The 18576-nt window shown below is 45.0% G+C and overlaps 2 protein-coding genes across 4 annotated transcripts in view; both read left to right on the top strand.

The window, feature by feature from the left end:
• C17H2orf80 (chromosome 17 C2orf80 homolog) overlaps nt 1-13778 on the top strand; it is a 29777-nt gene extending 15999 nt beyond the window's left edge. For 2 of the 3 annotated variants that reach the window (XM_075951412.1, XM_075951413.1), the window contains exons 7-9: nt 10203-10290; nt 10576-10693; nt 13192-13778. In XM_075951412.1, the coding sequence (XP_075807527.1) occupies nt 10203-10290; nt 10576-10693; nt 13192-13213 (228 nt within the window). In that variant the 3' untranslated portion in view covers nt 13214-13778. The remainder of the gene's footprint in view (nt 1-10202; nt 10291-10575; nt 10694-13191) is intronic. The other variant, XM_075951414.1, reaches the window with a different exon arrangement.
• Nucleotides 13779-15114: 1336 nt separating this feature from the next.
• LOC142836753 (gamma-crystallin A) lies at nt 15115-17597 on the top strand. The gene is made up of 2 exons (XM_075951314.1): nt 15115-15710; nt 17325-17597. Exons 1-2 carry the CDS (start codon nt 15588-15590, stop codon nt 17595-17597), a joined length of 396 nt encoding a protein of 131 aa, XP_075807429.1. The 5' UTR covers nt 15115-15587.
• Nucleotides 17598-18576: the final 979 nt, after the last annotated feature.

The raw sequence follows: 18576 nt of genomic DNA, 5'->3' as shown, positions 1-18576 counted from the left end.
GTCTGTGTAAGAGCCCTGGCTGTTCTGGAACTAGCTCTTGTAGACCAGGCTGGCCCCAAACTCACAGAGATCTGCCTGCCTCTGCCTCCCAAGTGCTGCGATTAAAGGCGTGCACCACCACTGCCCAGCAAAAGCTGGATTTTAACACATTGGAGTAATCATTAATCAAAAACATGCCTTTGATATTAGTTATGTCCGCCTAGACTCTAGGTCCTAGAGGGTAATAATTAATATCATTAATATTAATTATGTCCTAATTAACAGTATATATAGTTATAGTATAAAGACTAACCAAACAAGCCCCCGAGTGCGCAAGACAGTGTCCGGGGCTTACCGAGTGCAGGAGATGGTGTCGGGTTTACCGAGTGCAGGAGACCCTGTCCGGGGCTTACCGAGTGCAGGAGACGGTGTCGGGGTTTACTGAGTGCAGGAGACGGTGTCGGGGTTTACCGAGTGCAGGAGACCCTGTCCGGGGCTTACCGAGTGCAGGAGACCCTGTCCGGGGCTTACCGAGTGCAGGAGACCCTGTCCGGGGCTTACCGAGTGCAGGAGACCCTGTCCGGGGCTTACCGAGTGCAGGAGACCCTGTCCGGGGCTTACCGGTCTCACCTGCAATCTTGCTCTCAGCACATTTGCAACTTCATGTATTGCCCTTTCACTTCACACAGCGATGGCTTTTGTTCATGTTTTACTGTGCTGAGGTTGAAGACAGGACCTTGTGCCTCCTCCTCCCCCTAGACAAGCTCGCTTTCTCTGAGCTACATCTTGAGTCTTTGTGTGTCTATGCGTATCTGCACCTGTGTTTGGAGGCCCAGTGTGACATCATGTGCCCTCTTCAATCACACAACATCTTTGATTTTACTACCCATGTTTATACGTGTGTGCAGCGTGCATTATATGTATACGCATGTTTACATGTGTGTGCATGCCCAAGCGTGCAACTGCATGAGGAAGCCAGAGGCTGGTGCCAGGCCCTTGATCTCGCTCCTCTTTGTTTATTGAGATGTGGTATCTCACTGCGTAAGAGGGAGTTGTTTCCTCTACTGTCGAGCAGCTCTGTTGAGCAGCGAGTTCCTGGACGGTGTGTGCCTAGTAAGTTGCTAAGCCGAGGAATGTGGGCCTCTCAACACTCCCATGAAGCCAGTTGTCTTCCAAAGTGATTATTACACTGTTCTACATACTGTGTTACAGTGTATGCTGCCTACGCTAATGTTCTCGAAACAGAGAGAATGTGTAATTTAGTAGTTCACCATGCACTTTGTTGGGGGAGGGGGGGTTATAGATTTGTTTGTTTGTTTGCGAGTGAATCTCACAGCACAGGCTAATGTCAAACTCACTATGTAGGAAAGGACGACTTTGAACTGTCATCCCCCTGCCTCCATCATCTGTGGCTTTAATTCATGTTCTGATCACTAATCAGCAACTATATATATTTTATATATAAAGGACGGATTAAAGTCACTTGTCCATCTTTCTGATGAATTGTCCTGTCTCTTTCCATATTTCTGCCTCTCCCTCCCCCCAAGATAAATCATCATTTTGGAAAAACTACTATAGGATCGCATCAGTCGAGGCATAGGCTTTCCCAATAATTTGAAAATTTTTTCACCAATGTTAAAATGTTCTGAAATATATTTCTGCAATAACCCAGCCACATTTTCAGAATCCCCTGGACAGCACAAATAATAAAAAACCCAGTGACAGATATTAGGCCTCAACCTGAAGATCAGAAAAGCAAAGCAGCCAACCACAACTTCTACCTCAGATAGAAAAGGCAATCCTACTTCCAGGAATCTCAGAATGAGACTGAGCTGAGACCTGTGTTCCTCTCCAGTGCTGGGTTCAAATGTGTGCACCACTACTGCCCGACTTCTATGGTGAATAGTGTGGCTACTGGGATTAAAGTGTGTGTCCCCACTGCCTGGTCTGCATGGCTGACCAGAGTGGCTGTTTAACTCTCTGATCTTCAGGCAAGCTTTATTTATTAAAATACAAGTGAAATATCACTACACCCTGGATATGCATGAGCTTATCTTTCAGACAAGAATCCTGGTTTCATCTTGGTAAACCTGATAGCTTTAAGATTCTATCCAACTGTTTTGACACCAAGGGTCAGAGCCCTCCCCGCTTCAGTCCTGATGAGGTCATAACAATGTTTTTATTTATTTATTTAAAATATATTTATATAATTTCACCTCTCCTCCCCCCCCCAATCCTCCTCCCCTTTTACTGTTGCCTTAGCAATATTTTAATAAATCACTGCTTCGGTTTGCTAGGCCAGAGGTAAAAACATGACCCTAACCCTTGTGTCCCCACTCCATGCCTTCTCTGGATCAGTTCCTGCGTGCCTTAACACACACTCATCTTCCCTCAGCTCCAGGAAGCTTCTGCTGACTGCACTGTGGCATTTAGCAAGCTCACAGACTAGGATGCAATTCATATAATCCCTTAGCAGAGAGATGATGAGAACAGATTCAGAGTTAAAGAAAACACGATGAACTCTAGATTAGGATCCAAGCGTCACCCCACTTTTATAATAATCCTTTCTATAACCCACACAGGAAGCTAAATGAATGGCTGATGTAAGTCACAGATTATCAGGACTCGGGGCACTTCATCCCATAGGTCAGCCACAACCTCTGCAAATCTCAGGTCTACCTCCCCTGCTGGAGGAACACTGGAGCCGATAAATGCTTGCTTTTTTGGTTTTGTTTTTTTTTTACCAAGGACAACACAGGAGCCCATTTTCCTTCCCTCACACCTGACACACAGCAGCCGTAATTACAATACTGACCTAAAGCTTCTTTTCTGGTAGTTTTTTGTGCCGTAAGATCATCTTTTTAAACAGGTATTTTAGTTTGTTTCCTGTTGCTGTGATAATGTAACCTGACAATTTAAGAGGTAAAGGGTTCATGTGACTCACAGTTTCAGGGTGCAGTCCATCACTGTGGGGATGTCAAGGAAGCAGGAGTTTGGAGCACTTGAAGGTCACAGTATATCCACAGTCAAGCAAAGAGTAATGAGTTAATGCATGCTTGCTAGTACTTGACTTGCTTCTGCACTGCTACACAATCGGCTGTCCGCTCCTAGGGAATAGTGCCACCCACAGTGGGGAGGGTTGTCCCGCCTCAATTAATGCAGGGAAAGTATTTCCCACTGGACATGCCCATAGGCCAACCCCATCTACACAGTTACTGATTGAGAGACCCCTCCCAGGTGAGATATTGGCACTCAAAACTAACCATCACAATAGGTTCTGTGCTCCTTGAAGGGAGAGGTCCAAGTTTATGTTTATGCTCAGCTCTTTATATCATTAATGTCGTTAAATGTACATAATTTTACATGGATACAAAGTCCAAAGGGAAGAAAAGTTACTTGTGTGTGCATGTGTTATGTGTGTGTACGCATACATTCGTAAGTGTGCACTGAGTGTGGAAGGGTGAACTGATGTTATACTTTGGTGTAGGGGCTCTCACAGAAGCAGGAACTCACTTCTTCAGCTACACTGTCTGGCCAGCAAGCCAGGGGGCTCCTGTTATCCCCTCCTTCCCTGCATTAAAATTCTAGGTGTGTGCTTCTACACCAGCTTTTTACACGGGCAAAGAGTCTCTAACTCCAATCTGCAGTTGTGTGGCAAGCGCTTTACCTCCTAAGTCGTCTCCTCAGCCCAAGCTATGATGTTTTTAAACCAAATGTGAGTGACCACAATCCAGGGGCACAGAGGTTTCTCAAATACCATGCTTCCGTGTGGAAATGATTTCATGAGGTTTTTAAGGTTATGCTACCAAGGAAAGTTATAAAGAAGGGTTTTCCAAATTCGTGGGTGGGAACATCAGGTGGGTGGGTCGCAGCACAGCCGGGGAATCTCTGTCGTAGGTCTCAGACACTGCTTGATGACATCCTTAGCTTCCAGGTGGGTAGAAGTTAGTGGTTTGTTAGTACATTCTGAAGGTGTTTCATTGCTGCTGTTCTTTAGATGTGTTTGTATGTTTGGTTGGCTTTGGTTTTCTTGGGCTGGTAGCTGCAAAGGCGTTAAGTCAGAGTTGGGCTGTGAATGGGTAGCACTAAAGATGAATCGAGATAAAGGGGCTCTGAATCTGTAACATTCCAACAACGCTACATAGTGATAAAGTTCTAATCAGCCAATCAGCCTTGCAGGTTAACGTGGGTGTGGCTTATTTTACTTGCTTCCTGGATGATGCAACAGGGATTCTATGGATACAGGGGACTATGACCCACTTGTCACATGCTTCGCAATTCCACACAGTCTGTTGCCGTCACAGACCTCATTTCAGTCTCGCTCAGCCCTCCCTGTGTTGGTAGACTTCAGCCTGGCTGTCTAGCACGGTTGCTGGAGAGCCTTCCAGCTCACCTCTGCTGCAGAGGAGATGTGTCCCGAGTCTCACAGAGCATGTGGTTCTGCGCTTTGCTGGCTGAAGCCTCCTGGCGTAGTCACATTTAGCTTGAAGGAAGGATTGAGACACAGATTTTTATCTGTACAGCATCATGTCTAACTGTCCCCAAAAGAAAAAAGAAGATGACTCTTGGGAGGGTACTAGACACTTCGGTCACATTTTCTAGGCATGAGTTATAGATGGCTGTGATGTGATCGCAATCAGGTATTTCTAATTTTGCGCCTGAAGGCTGAAGGGTGTTCAGCCCTTAAAGGCTGTTCTTAGCAGGGTAAGAGTAGGTGACCGCACTTCTGCAGTCAGGAACACTGCTGGCTACAATCCACCTGCCTCAACATGGAGATAAGAGAAGGACCCGCCTCACCAAACTCCCAGAACTCAAAGGATCCATACGAAGGCAGTGTAGCCCTTATTTCCAAACCTGATGAAACCACACACAGAAAAGGAAGTTATATAACCGACCTCTCGTGAATATAAAAAATCCTCAACTATGAACTATGTTCACTGAGGGAGGAGAAAAAGACGTCTTACCATTTCTTATCCTTGTGTCTATATGTATTTGTATGTATATGCGCATGCGTGTTTGTGGTGACACACACGTGTGCAGAGGCCAAGGGTCGATGATAGATGTCATCCTTGGTCACTCTCCACGGCTACAGCACTAGTGTTACATGCGTGTTTCGTGAGGCTTCTAGGTGGGAGCTGGGGTTCCGAACCCGGGCCCTCGTGTGCATGTAGTAGGCATTTTGACAACTGAGCTATTTCCGTCGCCTGAGAAATATGTTCTGAGAAAAGCATTTGATAAAAGGAAATGCAGGTTTATCCTTGAGAAAAACGGACAGCTTTGGCATTTAGGGGATGACGTGCCCACCCATGCTTAGGAGCAGTCGCAAGTGTTCCACTGTGGGACAGAAAATGATGGAGAGGAGGCTGTGTGTGTGTGAGTTTCCTACTTGGTCCCCACTATTTTTCCTGTAAACCTAAAATTGCCGTTCATGTCAAAGGTAATCCAAAAATATTTAAATAGTTAAGATAAAGCTTTTTTTTTACAGAGTTTCTCTACATAGCTTTGGAACCTGTCCTGAAACTCATTCTGTAGACCAGGGTGGCCTCAAACTCACAGAGATCCACCTGCTTCTGTCTCCTGAGTGCTAGGACTAAAGGTGTTTGCCACCACCACCTGGCTAAGATAATACTTTTAAGTTCTTTATTTTTTGTCACAATAAAGTAATACTTACCAAAGTAAGACAATAGAAAATTTCCTTAACCTGTTAAAGTATATTTTAAAATTCATAGCAAAAATCATATTTAATAGCAGTGTCTTCCTTGAAGTAAGAAATAAATCAGTGGCTGAGGAGATGGCTCAGGGATTAAACTTCCAGAGGCCCTGATTTCAATTACCAGCACCCACATGGTGGCGTGTAATGGAACCCGATGCCCTCTTCGGGTGTGCAGACAGACATGCAGACAGAACACCCATACACATAATAAAGAAATCTTTGGGACTGGAGAGATGACTCAGAAGTTAAGAGCACTCGCTGCTCTTCCAGAGGACCTGGGTTAAATTCCCGGCCCCACATGGCGGATCAAAACTGTAACTCCAGTTTCAGGATTTCTGACACCCTCATAAGATGTAAAACACCAATGCACATAAAATAAAAAATAATAAAGAAATAGATCAATAGTGCTCACTGTCCTCCTTCCTATTTAATTTACACTGACCGAAGAAATAATTAAGCAAAAGGTCAACAGGAATACAGAAGCTGTCATTCTTTAAAATGGCATCATGGATACTTTGAAAGCCCAAAAGAATCAGCACACTATTTATTAATAAGCAGGGTTAGCAAAGTTGGCTGGATGTAGGATCAGCGTAAAACCTTAACTCTTTTCTGTAAGCCAGGAGTAAAGAGAAAGTGAGGTATGAACAGATGATATTGACTGTAAGATGAAAACAGACTTAGAGATCTAACAAAATCTGCAGGAGGGCTCCACGCTGCAAACTTTAGGGATCTAACGCAATCTGCACAAGGGCTCCACGCTGCAAACTTTAGGGATCTAACGCAATCTGCACAAGGGCTCTACACTGCAAACTTTAGGGATCTAACGCAATCTGCACGAGGGCTCTCTCTGCAAACTTTAGGGATCTAACGCAATCTGCACGAGGGCTCTACACTGCAAACTTTAGGGATCTAACGCAATCTGCACGAGGGCTCTAAGCTGCAAACTTTAGGGATCTAACGCTATCTGCACAAGGGCTCTAAGCTGCAAACTTTAGGGATCTAACGCAATCTGCACGAGGGCTCTCTCTGCAAACTTTAGGGATCTAACGCAATCTGCACAAGGGCTCTAAGCTGCAAACTTTAGGGATCTAACGCTATCTGCACGAGGGCTCTACACTGCAAACTTTAGGGATCTAACGCTATCTGCACAAGGGCTCTCTCTGCAAACTTTAGGGATCTAACGCTGTCTGCACAAGGGCTCTCTCTGCAAACTTTAGGGATCTAACGCTGTCTGCACAAGGGCTCTCTCTGCAAACTTTAGGGATCTAACGCAATCTGCACGAGGGCTCTACACTGCAAACTTTAGGGATCTAACGCAATCTGCACGAGGGCTCTCTCTGCAAACTTTAGGGATCTAACGCAATCTGCACGAGGGCTCTCTCTGCAAACTTTAGGGATCTAACGCAATCTGCACGAGGGCTCTCTCTGCAAACTTTAGGGATCTAACGCAATCTGCACGAGGGCTCTCTCTGCAAACTTTAGGGATCTAACGCAATCTGCACAAGGGCTCTCTCTGCAAACTTTAGGGATCTAACGCAATCTGCACGAGGGCTCTACACTGCAAACTTTAGGGATCTAACGCAATCTGCACAAGGGCTCTCTCTGCAAATTTTAGGGATCTAACGCAATCTGCACAAGGGCTCTCTCTGCAAACTTTAGGGATCTAACGCTATCTGCACAAGGGCTCTCTCTGCAAACTTTAGGGATCTAACGCAATCTGCACAAGGGCTCTCTCTGCAAACTTTAGGGATCTAACGCAATCTGCACAAGGGCTCTCTCTGCAAACTTTAGGGATCTAACGCTATCTGCACAAGGGCTCTACACTGCAAACTTTAGGGATCTAACGCAATCTGCAGGAGGGCTCTACACTGCAAACTTTAGGGATCTAACGCTATCTGCACGAGGGCTCTCTCTGCAAACTTTAGGGATCTAACGCAATCTGCACAAGGGCTCTCTCTGCAAACTTTAGGGATCTAACGCTATCTGCACGAGGGCTCTCTCTGCAAACTTTAGGGATCTAACGCAATCTGCACGAGGGCTCTCTCTGCAAACTTTAGGGATCTAACACAGTCTGCACAAGGGCTCTCACTGCAAACTTTAGGGATCTAACGCAATCTGCACGAGGGCTCTCTCTGCAAACTTTAGGGATCTAACACAGTCTGCACAAGGGCTCTCACTGCAAACTTTAGGGATCTAACGCAATCTGCACGAGGGCTCTCACTGCAAACTTTAGGGATCTAACGCAATCTGCACGAGGGCTCTCTCTGCAAACTTTAGGGATCTAACGCAATCTGCACAAGGGCTCTCACTGCAAACTTTAGGGATCTAATGCAATCTGCACGAGGGCTCTCTCTGCAAACTTTAGGGATCTAACGCAATCTGCACAAGGGCTCTCACTGCAAACTTTAGGGATCTAATGCAATCTGCACGAGGGCTCTCTCTGCAAACTTTAGGGATCTAACACAGTCTGCACGAGGGCTCCACGCTGCAAACTTTAGGGATCTAACGCAATCTGCACGAGGGCTCTCTCTGCAAACTGCAAACGCTGCTGATGTTAGAGAAGGCCTGAGTAGAGAGCTACAGCACTCACGGATTAGAGCATGTGTGGTTGTGAAATTCTCACCTCTCCCCATAAAGTAATCCAGAGACTAACTCTCTCCAGACAGCGAGCTAGCAAACTCCTTCCCTCCCTCCTTCTGTCCCCACCCCCACAGACACACACACACACACACTCCCTTCCTTCATCCCTCAGCCCATTTCTCTTACACTTTTCACATATTGACAAGCAGTTATCAAATCAGTAGGAAGCACAAACAGCCAAGAATAAACAGTCTCAGAAAAGAGGTCAAAGCTGGGAGGCAGCTGCCTTGAACTGTGGGACAGCACAGATGGCGTAAGCACTGGGCAAATCACCATGAACCAAAATGACCACGCAGAGGCTGCCAGCAAAGCCACACACCATCCACACAGGTGACACAATGTGCGTAGGAAGGAGACCTTGTCAACAAACAGGGCTGGTTCGGCTCTTGTCCTCCCTCTCACACCATGGACAAAAGTCCTTCCTGAAGAACTGGAGATTCCCACGTGAAAGATAAAAATAGAAAGCCGTCAGAGGAGGTGCGGAAGACCGCGGGGCGGCCATTTCTAAGACCAGCGAAATCTGTACCTCTCTCATTACCATCTCTGCTACTCCTCCCGATGCTGATGGTGCTGGAACCCAGGCACCTCTTAAAATGCTGAGTCAGCTTAGTGTCTGCTGGGATCAACCTTGTACTTCCTCCAGCCGCATCTAGGCTTGGAAGGGGTTTTTCAGAATAAGCAATCTAAGAACAGAGTGTATGTGCTAAGCTGGTAATTACATGTACATGCTGATTGCGGAGTACGAACGTGTCTTTATGATACAGAACACACGAGCAGCAAGTGTCCCGCTGCTAGGCCACACGTTAGGAACACTCCAAGGTCCTGAGATTAAATGGCCTCTCTGCATTCATCTTCCCATGTGTTCTTCACAAAGAAGTCAAGATGATTTTATTGTTTGATTTAATTGTGTGTGTGTGTGTGTGTGTGTGTGTGTGTGCCTGTGTGTGTGTATTTAATGCTGGGAGTGAATCAGGAGCCTTTGCATGGTAGACAAGTTTTTTTTTTTTTAACTGAGCCCCAGATGAATTTAAAATGTAAATTAGACTCAGTCAGACTAGTGCTTTTTAAACATTCCAGGTAGGAGTAAGCCTCACTTGGGCCATGGCTCTTTTTTTTTTGGATATTTATTTATTTATTAAAGATTTCTGTCTCTTCCCCACAACCGCCTCCCATTTCCCTCCCCCTCCCCCAATTAAGTCCCCCTTCCTTGTCAGCCCAAAGAGGGCCAAGGCTCTTAACTGGTTATTTAACACAAAGTAGTCAGTCCTGGATCATATGCACACAAGTCTCACTAAATGAACCCATCAGGTTGTATTTGTATATTTATGCATTTATATACATGTAATAATAATAATTATTATAATTATAATAATGCCACCAGTTAGAGACAAATAGGCATGGGAGGAGTTGGAGGGAGAAGAAAAATTGGAGGAAGTGATATAATTATATTCTTTATTTTAGAAAGGTTGCTGATAAAGTTGAGAGTGTGTTAAAAACTTCCCAGTAGCATACATAGCAATGCCCAGCCTGTACTGTGCATGGATTTGCGGGGGAAGGATGTCAGGGCGAGTTCCTCACTCAAACAAGGGAATACTGGAGCTCCATGGCAAAGAAAAGCCAAGAGTCTAAGGCAGAAAAGTTTCCAGGAGAGGGAACTGTGAGGAATGTCGGGTGCAAAGGGGATTTCTGTGTTATGGGAGCCAAGCAAGAGCAGAGACTGTAAGTGAAGACCATATCGCCCTCCTTTCGGGCGCCTCATCGGCACAGTTCACCAGGACTCCAGGTTGGCGAGACACGCCGCGTGCTATAGGTAGCCGGTGCTCCCTACATGAGGCTCACACAGCTGTAAAACAGAGCTGTCTTCTTTCAGGTCTCCCCGGCTCTGTTGCCCCGCCGCTCCTTGCACCCTTTTGCCATGTTGACAGCACCCAACGCAGCAGAATGCAACCGCAGACAGAGTAAGTCTGCTCCCTTCTGGCTGTGGAGAAAGTTAACTAGGAGGCGGGCCTGCCAAGTGAGGTCAAATGAGAACACTGATAGATTTCTATCTGGTGAGAGTTTCAAACACCAGGACCCTTCATAACTTGATGTTCCCCTCCGTACATCACCCTAAACTGGAAAGTTTATTTCTTAGACTTTTGTTGAGGGTGGCAGTGCAGCCCAGAAAGGCAAGATCTAACACAACGGTGGACACATTCCTCTAAAGTTTTATACTCTGATGTGGTTATTCTCCATGTCTGCAGGTGTCAAGCCGAGGAGAGGGGCAATGCCAAAAAATGCCTCCAGCGGCTCTACCAGGAAAGCCATGGTTCAGAATGGAAATCCTGGAAAAGATGCTCATACGCACAGCTCAAGAACACGGTACATCTGAACACGGATGCTGTGGGATGACGTTGGCTATCGTGGTGAACGTTGAGTATTTGGAGTTCAAGGTTCTGGATGTGAATACAGAGCCCATTGTTTATCTACTGTATGGTTTTGAACAGGCTAAGTAACCATTCTGTACCTTAGGTTCCTCCTTCCAAAAAAAAAAAAAAGAATGAGAATAGTAACTCACTGATTAATTGGGATTCTGGATGAATGGTGAGAATGGTACTTGGTACCATGGTGAAGCCTAAATAAATATTAGCCATGACTGTAACTTCGTAAACGAATGCAGACAGATTGTAAATATATATATATATATATATATATATATATATATATATATATCTTTAATGGAGAAATAGACTTACAGAACCACCGCTCCCACGGAGACCAGGAAAGCAGAAGCAAGCTCGCTGGCCAGATTTATAGGTAAACATTAGCCCAAGGCGAACACGCCTCCTAAGGGGCAGGACTTATCCCTACACATAACTAGCTTTCAACTCTTGAAAATCACTCTTCACAAGCAAAGCAGCTGTTTCTCAGTTTCTTCAGATGGGGTGGCTGATTTTAGTATCTACCTACAGTGTTCCAGATGAGGATTCAGTCACAAAGGAGAACTTCATGGCATCTCCCAACTCCTGCCCTTTTTTCCCCCACCCACCCAGTTCTCAGCTGCTATGTAGAAGAATGTAGAGACTAGTCAGAGGTAGACAGGGCTGCAGGGAAAGTAGAAAGATTCTGCTGCAGTTGTCATTGTCGCTATAGTTACCACAGCTCTGGGGTCTCAACCGGATTGTATAAGGTGAAAATAAAATACACAGAAGTCAGAAAGACCAGTTTGGTCAGTGTGCCTGTCTTAGGATTCCTATTGTCATGCAGAGACACCATGACCACGTCGGCACTTCTAAAGGAAACATGTAATCGTGGTGGCTCCTTACAGTTCAGAGGCTCAGTCTGCTATGGAAGGGAACATGGCGGCTTGCAGGCAGATGTGGTGCTGGAGCTGAGAGCGCTGCACATCTTGGCTCAGAGGTGACGGGAAGTCGACTGACTGTCACACTGAGTGAAGCTTGAGAGAAAGACCTCAAAGCCCCCCCCCCCCCACACACACACAGTGACACACTTCCGGCAGAAGGTGTGGCCCAGATGAAAGGTTTACTTTACAGCCTCAAGGTCTGTCCAAGAACTCGCTCTGTAGGCCAGACTGGTCTTGAAATCACAAAGATCCCCCCTGACTCTGCCTCTCAAGAGCTGGGTTTAAAGGTGTACACCACCACTGACCAGCTTTTTGTTTTTAAGAAACTTTTTTATATTAAATATTTGGGACTCATCACTTTCCCTTATGACTTAGAGATACAATGTCATATCTTTAAGATGACAAAAAAGACCCTCTTTTTAAACCTTTAAGCATTAAAACAATTCTTTCTTCATAATTTTATTTTCATTTCCAGCCACTGAGTTTCTTCATAAACTAAGAGAAAGGCAGAAACTGTTTTCAAAACTCCCAGTTGTTCTGGGAAACTTTCAAGGATTTCTTGCTATTGCACTGGTGGCTTATTTGAATCAAAATGGATATGAGCAGCATTCCCTGGGACAACTAGACCCTCTGTGTTTTGCTTTCTTTCCTATAAAAGAGAGAGTATTATGAACCTCACTGGGTTGTTTTGAGCACTAAATGAGCCAATATACACATAAATGCTCAGAGTCATTAAGACCATACCAAGCAGAGAGGCACCTGTTCCTTCTCTTCCCATTCCCAGAGAACCCATGGCATTGCAGAAGGAAGCCAGATAGAGGGAGGAGAATTTAGACTTAAATCCAAAGCAATATATGCAAAATCTTAAAATAATACGTTACCAGCACAGCACCAGAAAACTACTGATGTTAGGGAATGCTAATCCAAAGAAGTTTGACTTTCATGATTTTTAATTTTAATATTCGGAAACAATTCCAAGCTTAAAGAAATGCTGCCGCGGTACATCGGACCCAGATTCTCCATCTCGCGTTGCTGTGTGTTCCACCAGCTTTATGCGTTCTCTTTCTTTCTTCGCCCTTCGGTGGTTTGGTCTGTGTATATGGATATTGATAATCTTTTCTGAACTATTAAAACGTGTGCATACCCTATCAACTTAGCCTGCATATTTTACTCTGAAGCTCCTAAAAGCAAAGGCATGCTCTTAAGAAACCAGTTATTAGCTCCAGAATCTGAAGCACCACTATTTGATCTGTCACCCAAATAGCATGTTTTCAATGTCCCGAATAACGTCCCTTTTAAGCGTCCATTGTGAGATCACACACTGCAGTCAGTTGAGAAATATAATTCATTTTCATATATTTCAGAATGTCCCATGGAAATTCTTTTACATCTTCACGAATCTAACCCATCTCTGGTACCTGGTGTTTGACTTTAACTTCCTATCGATAGAAAGCTAGTTTATGTGTCTGTGGTATACTGATGTTCTTGATACCAAAACCATCCTCTCATTCTACAGGTCACCTAAAAATGAGAACTAGTACCGTGGGTGCATAACAGAGCCTCTGGGAGCAGACAGGAAGCTTCGCCTTAAAGCCGCAATCGTCACCAGCACACCCTTTCTCTGCAGTCAGCCATTGCTGTAAACGGCATTGACTCTCAAGCCTGCCCTTAGCCTTCTTCTCTTGAAAGCGTATTGCACACCTATATTTTGGCAAAAGGAAAAAAAATGTGTATATCCTATGCTATTTTATTTTATGCCTGGAAAGCTGCTGGAGAATTTGTAGGGAGCTCACTGTTCCTGGATGGGTGGGTTTAGACAATCTGGTATTGATACACATTTTAGCAAGTGGGTAGCATTAAATATTGCATAGAATGCTGGGGAAGGGGTGGTTTTCCAAAGTGTTAACCCCAAATAGAATTATTTTTCTCATTAGCATTCTTCCAAATAGAGAAAATGTAAGCTCATAAGTTTACATTCAATAAAGTTTGCAAAGAGGAATGGATGCTGGCTTTCTCTGGTGATGACCACTAGGGGAAGAAAGGTGATTTTCTTTGGGCGCCCTTCCCAAATGATGACAAGGCACATGGTTTAACCAGCTTCAATACCAGCTTCATCCGATGAATGGCAACATACTGTACCTCTCCTTCCTTAAGGACTGGGCTGGCCAGCCTTCTGCAGAATAGTCCCAGAACCACAGGCAAAGTCAGGTGAGTTTGTTGACCTTTTCTGAAAAGAAGTGGTGCCCTCTCATGCGAGGCTGTGGCTGGGGAGGTCAGTGTAGCCTTCTTACATAGCGCTTGGTCACAGCTGTACTTGAGGCTCACCAGGCTGCTTGGAACACAGGACAGATGCAGAGGAAATCGGTAGCCTGTGATCCTTGCCACGACTCCAGCTGCCGGGGACTTGGCCCAGTTTGCTCTGTGCAGCTTGTTGGCCGTGAGAAGACACTTCTTGCTGTCTGTGCTTCCACCATCCGGACATGTCAGTGAGCGATGGCTGAGGATTTTCATGCGAACGCTGGGCCCGCATTGCTAACTCTAGTTGGGTATCCTTTGAGAGTCCCCGCATGGGCATGAAGCAAAATTATGTTTGACTTCACTTCTTACATATACCTAGGGTGGAATAACAGCCGATAATTCAAAATTTGATGATCCTCCATTCCTGCTCAGCAGGCAACAAGAAGAAAGTTCTGATGGCGGCCATCCTGGCTCAGGAAAACTGACAGTTTGGTGAGGGAAAATGCAGACAAACCATAGCACTGGTTTTAAGAAAAAAAACATAACCCTGGAAAAAAGGTGGTGACAAGAAGAACGGAAAGTCCTGTGCCTTTCTTTCCTGATGAGAATGCCTTGGGTTTTGGCTGATCTACTAGTTTTAGACCAAGAAGTGTTTAGTCTCATATATATATATATATATATATATATATATATATATATATATACATATATATATGTATATATATATATGCTTTTAACTCTCAACTCAAAAATCACACATTTAAAAATTAATTTTACTACTTTCACCCACTGAATTTGCAATATATATTTATAATAGAAAATTAAGAAAATTTTAATTTGAAAAGGAAGAAACAATATGAGGACCTACATATAAACTTATCATTCCTTGATGGCCACAGTTGATGTTTAGTCTCTACACAGTTCTAATCTTTTTATCTTAAACATGCGCAACTTTAAAAATTAAATCTGTATTATACAGATGAAGACACACAGCTGTTTTCCAGTTAGAGGATTTTGGTTTGTTTTCTGCTAACTCTTGGTGCCTCAGAGTGCTTCTGGAACTCATGATTCTCATGAGCACAGATGGAGCCCAGCCTCCACCTCAGCACTTTCTATAGGCAAACACTGTGAACTGCTGGGTCCGTAAAGTATTTCTAGAGAGCCGCATAGGATGCGATGCGCGCCCTTTGTCTCCAAGGTCATAATGGCTCTGCTGACTTTAATTCCTTTCACTGGAGTTAGGGTGGACAACTCGAAAATGCCAGAGAGAATGTGAGCCCCCACCCCATGATCCCAAATGCCAAAGCAGGAGAACACAGAACTCCCCTCACGCGTTACCCCCGGCGGCCCCCTTTTGTGTTTTCTTGCCAACACAGCAGACCTCCTGCTGTGTATATATCAGCCACTCCGGTCCCCATCACACTCAACACCGGTCATTTGCTGTCAACGACGATGGGAAAGGTGAGCCAAGAAAGAACCTCCAGGTTTGCGGTGTTTTCCCACGTCGGGGATGTGCCTTTCAGTTGACCATGTTCACCTGTTTTCCCTTTACAGATCACCTTCTACGAGGACCGCAGCTTCCAGGGCCGCTGCTATGAGTGCAGCAGCGACTGCCCCAACCTGCAGACCTACTTCAGCCGCTGCAACTCCATCCGGGTGGACAGTGGCTGCTGGATGCTCTATGAGCGCCCCAACTACCAGGGCCATCAGTACTTCCTGAGGCGCGGGGACTACCCTGACTACCAGCAGTGGATGGGCCTCAGCGACTCCGTCTGCTCCTGCCGTTCCCTTCCCTACGTAAGCATTGCTTCAGCCTGACTGGTGTGAGAACAGCAGCTGTTCCTGTTGGTGACTTTGTTTCTACTCGTGTTCTAGTGTTCTCGGCAAGGACGGGAATGCTCGACAAGGGCTCACACTAAGTATATCAAAGGCCTGACTCTAAAACCTAAATAGAAGGAATATGGATATATATATGCTCTTACTTAAGGACATCAATGTTGTTTTAGGACATAAAAAACCATAGCATGTTCTGTAAAGTTAAAGTTGGTTCAATAATCACATACCTTTCACCTGTGAAAGAAGGAAATGCTGTCATTTGCAATAACATGGGTGAACCCAGAGGGCACTGTGCTGGAAGAAATAAGCCAGGCCTGTATGATAAAGGCCACCTGTTCTCTAAAGCCGCAGGTTCATGGAGGGAGAGGAGATGGGGTTGGAGATTTAGCTCAGTGGTAGCGTGCTTGCCGAGATGCAGCCCTGAGTTCTGCCCTGCTTACTAAGGCTAGCGTGGTAGAGTGGGGACCAGAGGTTTGCAGTGATGATCAGAAATTAAAAACTCACAGCTAGAGAGAAGAACTGCGTCCTAGAGATCTATTTTATAGCACATCAATGACAGCTCATGCTATGTATTAGAATCATTAAAAATGCTAAAGCTGAGGCTGGAAAGATGGCCCAGTGGTTAAGAGCTCTGGCTACCCTTCTAGAGGACCTGAGTTCAATTCCCAGCACCTACAGGTGGCTCACAACTGTCTGTAACTCCAGTTCCAGGGAATCCCATGCCTTCTTTTGGTCTCCATGAGCACCAAACACAACTCATGTAGTATTTTACATACCCACAAACAAACACTTATACACATAAAATAGAAATAAATACATCTTAAATACACAATGAAAACACTGAAAGAATTGATTCTCTGTGTTCTTACCACAAAATGATAGTTATGTGGGGTAAATATAAATTTGTTAGGCAGATTTAACCACAGTGCTTACTTTAAAGCACCGTGCTATGCCAAATAAATATACACACACTGTTTGTCAATTTAAAAATGTATAAGTACATTTGAAAGGCAGTCAATTAAATTTGGTTAGTTCTAGTGTAATCTGGCTGTATTGGTGAGATTTTTCCTCACTACATACTCTCACACTCAACTAGAACAATGGGTCTCAATTTGTGTGGCTTTGTGTTTTGCAGGAGTCATTGTTGACTCGTTTTTTTATGAGACAGGTAATTAGAGATTTCATGAGATACAGTCCACATTTCCTGTGTGTGTGTTTAAAGAAAGAGAAGAATAAAGGTATGGGGACTCAAAGCAAATCTGCATCATTACACACCATGTGTACAAAAGGTGGCTTCGAAGCAAGCTTGATAGGATTCTGTTACACGGGCAGTAAATGTTTTCACTCTCTGCCTTTTGGTGTTAGTGTCCTCTGCAAGGCGTCCAGTTCACGGGTCAGGTCAGCTTTATGTTCGTGCATTTCCTAATTCGTTAGAACAACAGCACACGCGGTAGGGTTAGGAGAGAAGCTTGCTTGACGCAATCGCCTGGAACCCGTGTTTTCTGGAGGTGCAAGCAAGCTGCAATAGCAAGCATATAAATCATTGCTTTTCCCTTTTGTTGGTCATCACAACAGACCAGCTCTCACAGGATAAGGCTGTACGAGAGAGATGACTACCGGGGCCTTGTGTCTGAGCTCACGGAAGACTGCTCCTGCATCCACGATCGCTTCCGCCTCAGTGAGATCTACTCTCTGAACGTGCTGGAAGGCTGCTGGGTCCTCTACGAGATGCCCAACTACCGGGGGCGGCAGTACCTGCTGAGACCTGGAGACTACAGACGCTACCACGACTGGGGCGCCTTGGATGCCAAAGTCGGCTCTCTGAGACGGGTCGTGGATTCGTACTAAGCCTCATTTTGCTTGTTACAATCCACACAATGCAATAAATATATAACTGTGTCCATGGCACAAAGTGGCTCTTGTTGATCTTTCATATCTAAATTCTATTAAATGGTATCTTAAAAAACTGAAAATATTGTGAGTGTTCACCTACTTTCTCCCAGTCAGGAAACAGTGCTGGGAAGACCCACACCTGAGTGACCTCTGGGCCTGCAGGAGAGAGAAAAGATGAACACAAGCAACCATTAGAACCCAGAGAAAGGAAAAAATGTAAAGCCTGCCTGTGGCTACACCACCCATGACAAGGGTTGTTAAGGAATGGGGCAGCTGACATCTCACAAAGAAGTACTCAAGAAAAGATGCCCAAGGGGCTGGGGAGATGCTCAGTGAATGAGACACTTGCTGCACAAGCTTAAGGATCAAAGTTCTGACACCAAGAACATGCACAGAGCCAGAAACGGTGGTGCACATCTGTAATTGCTGTGTGTCTGTAGTAAGAAGGGAGGCAGATAGAAGTATCCCCAGAAGTGGTGGTGCACATCTGTAATCACTGTGTGTCTACAATATTATGGGAGACAGGCAGGAGAATCCCCAGAAGTGGTGGTGCACATCTGTAATCCCTGTGTCTGCAGTAGCATGGGAGACAGGCAGGAGAATCCCCAGAAGTTTCCAGGCCAGATAGCCTTGCATGAGCAGCAATGAACAAGAGACACTTTGAACAACGGGGAAGGTGAATAGTTATAACTAAAGTTACCTTCTGACTTCTGCACACACCTAATTCTCACAGACACACAAACATGCATGTGCTTGTAGATACACATATACATGCACACACCTCAGATACACATATTTTTTTTTAAATATTTATTTATTTATTATGTATACAATATTCTGTCTGCATGTATTCCTGCAGGCCAGAAGAGGGCACCAGACCTTATTACAGATGGTTGTGAGCCACCATGTGGTTGCTGGGAATTGAACTCAGGAC

This window comes from Microtus pennsylvanicus, chromosome 17 (assembly GCF_037038515.1).
Source record: "Microtus pennsylvanicus isolate mMicPen1 chromosome 17, mMicPen1.hap1, whole genome shotgun sequence".
Taxonomy (NCBI): Eukaryota; Metazoa; Chordata; class Mammalia; order Rodentia; family Cricetidae; genus Microtus; species Microtus pennsylvanicus.
Note: the sequence above shows the minus strand (reverse complement) of the source record. Positions and strands in the feature narration are given on the sequence as shown.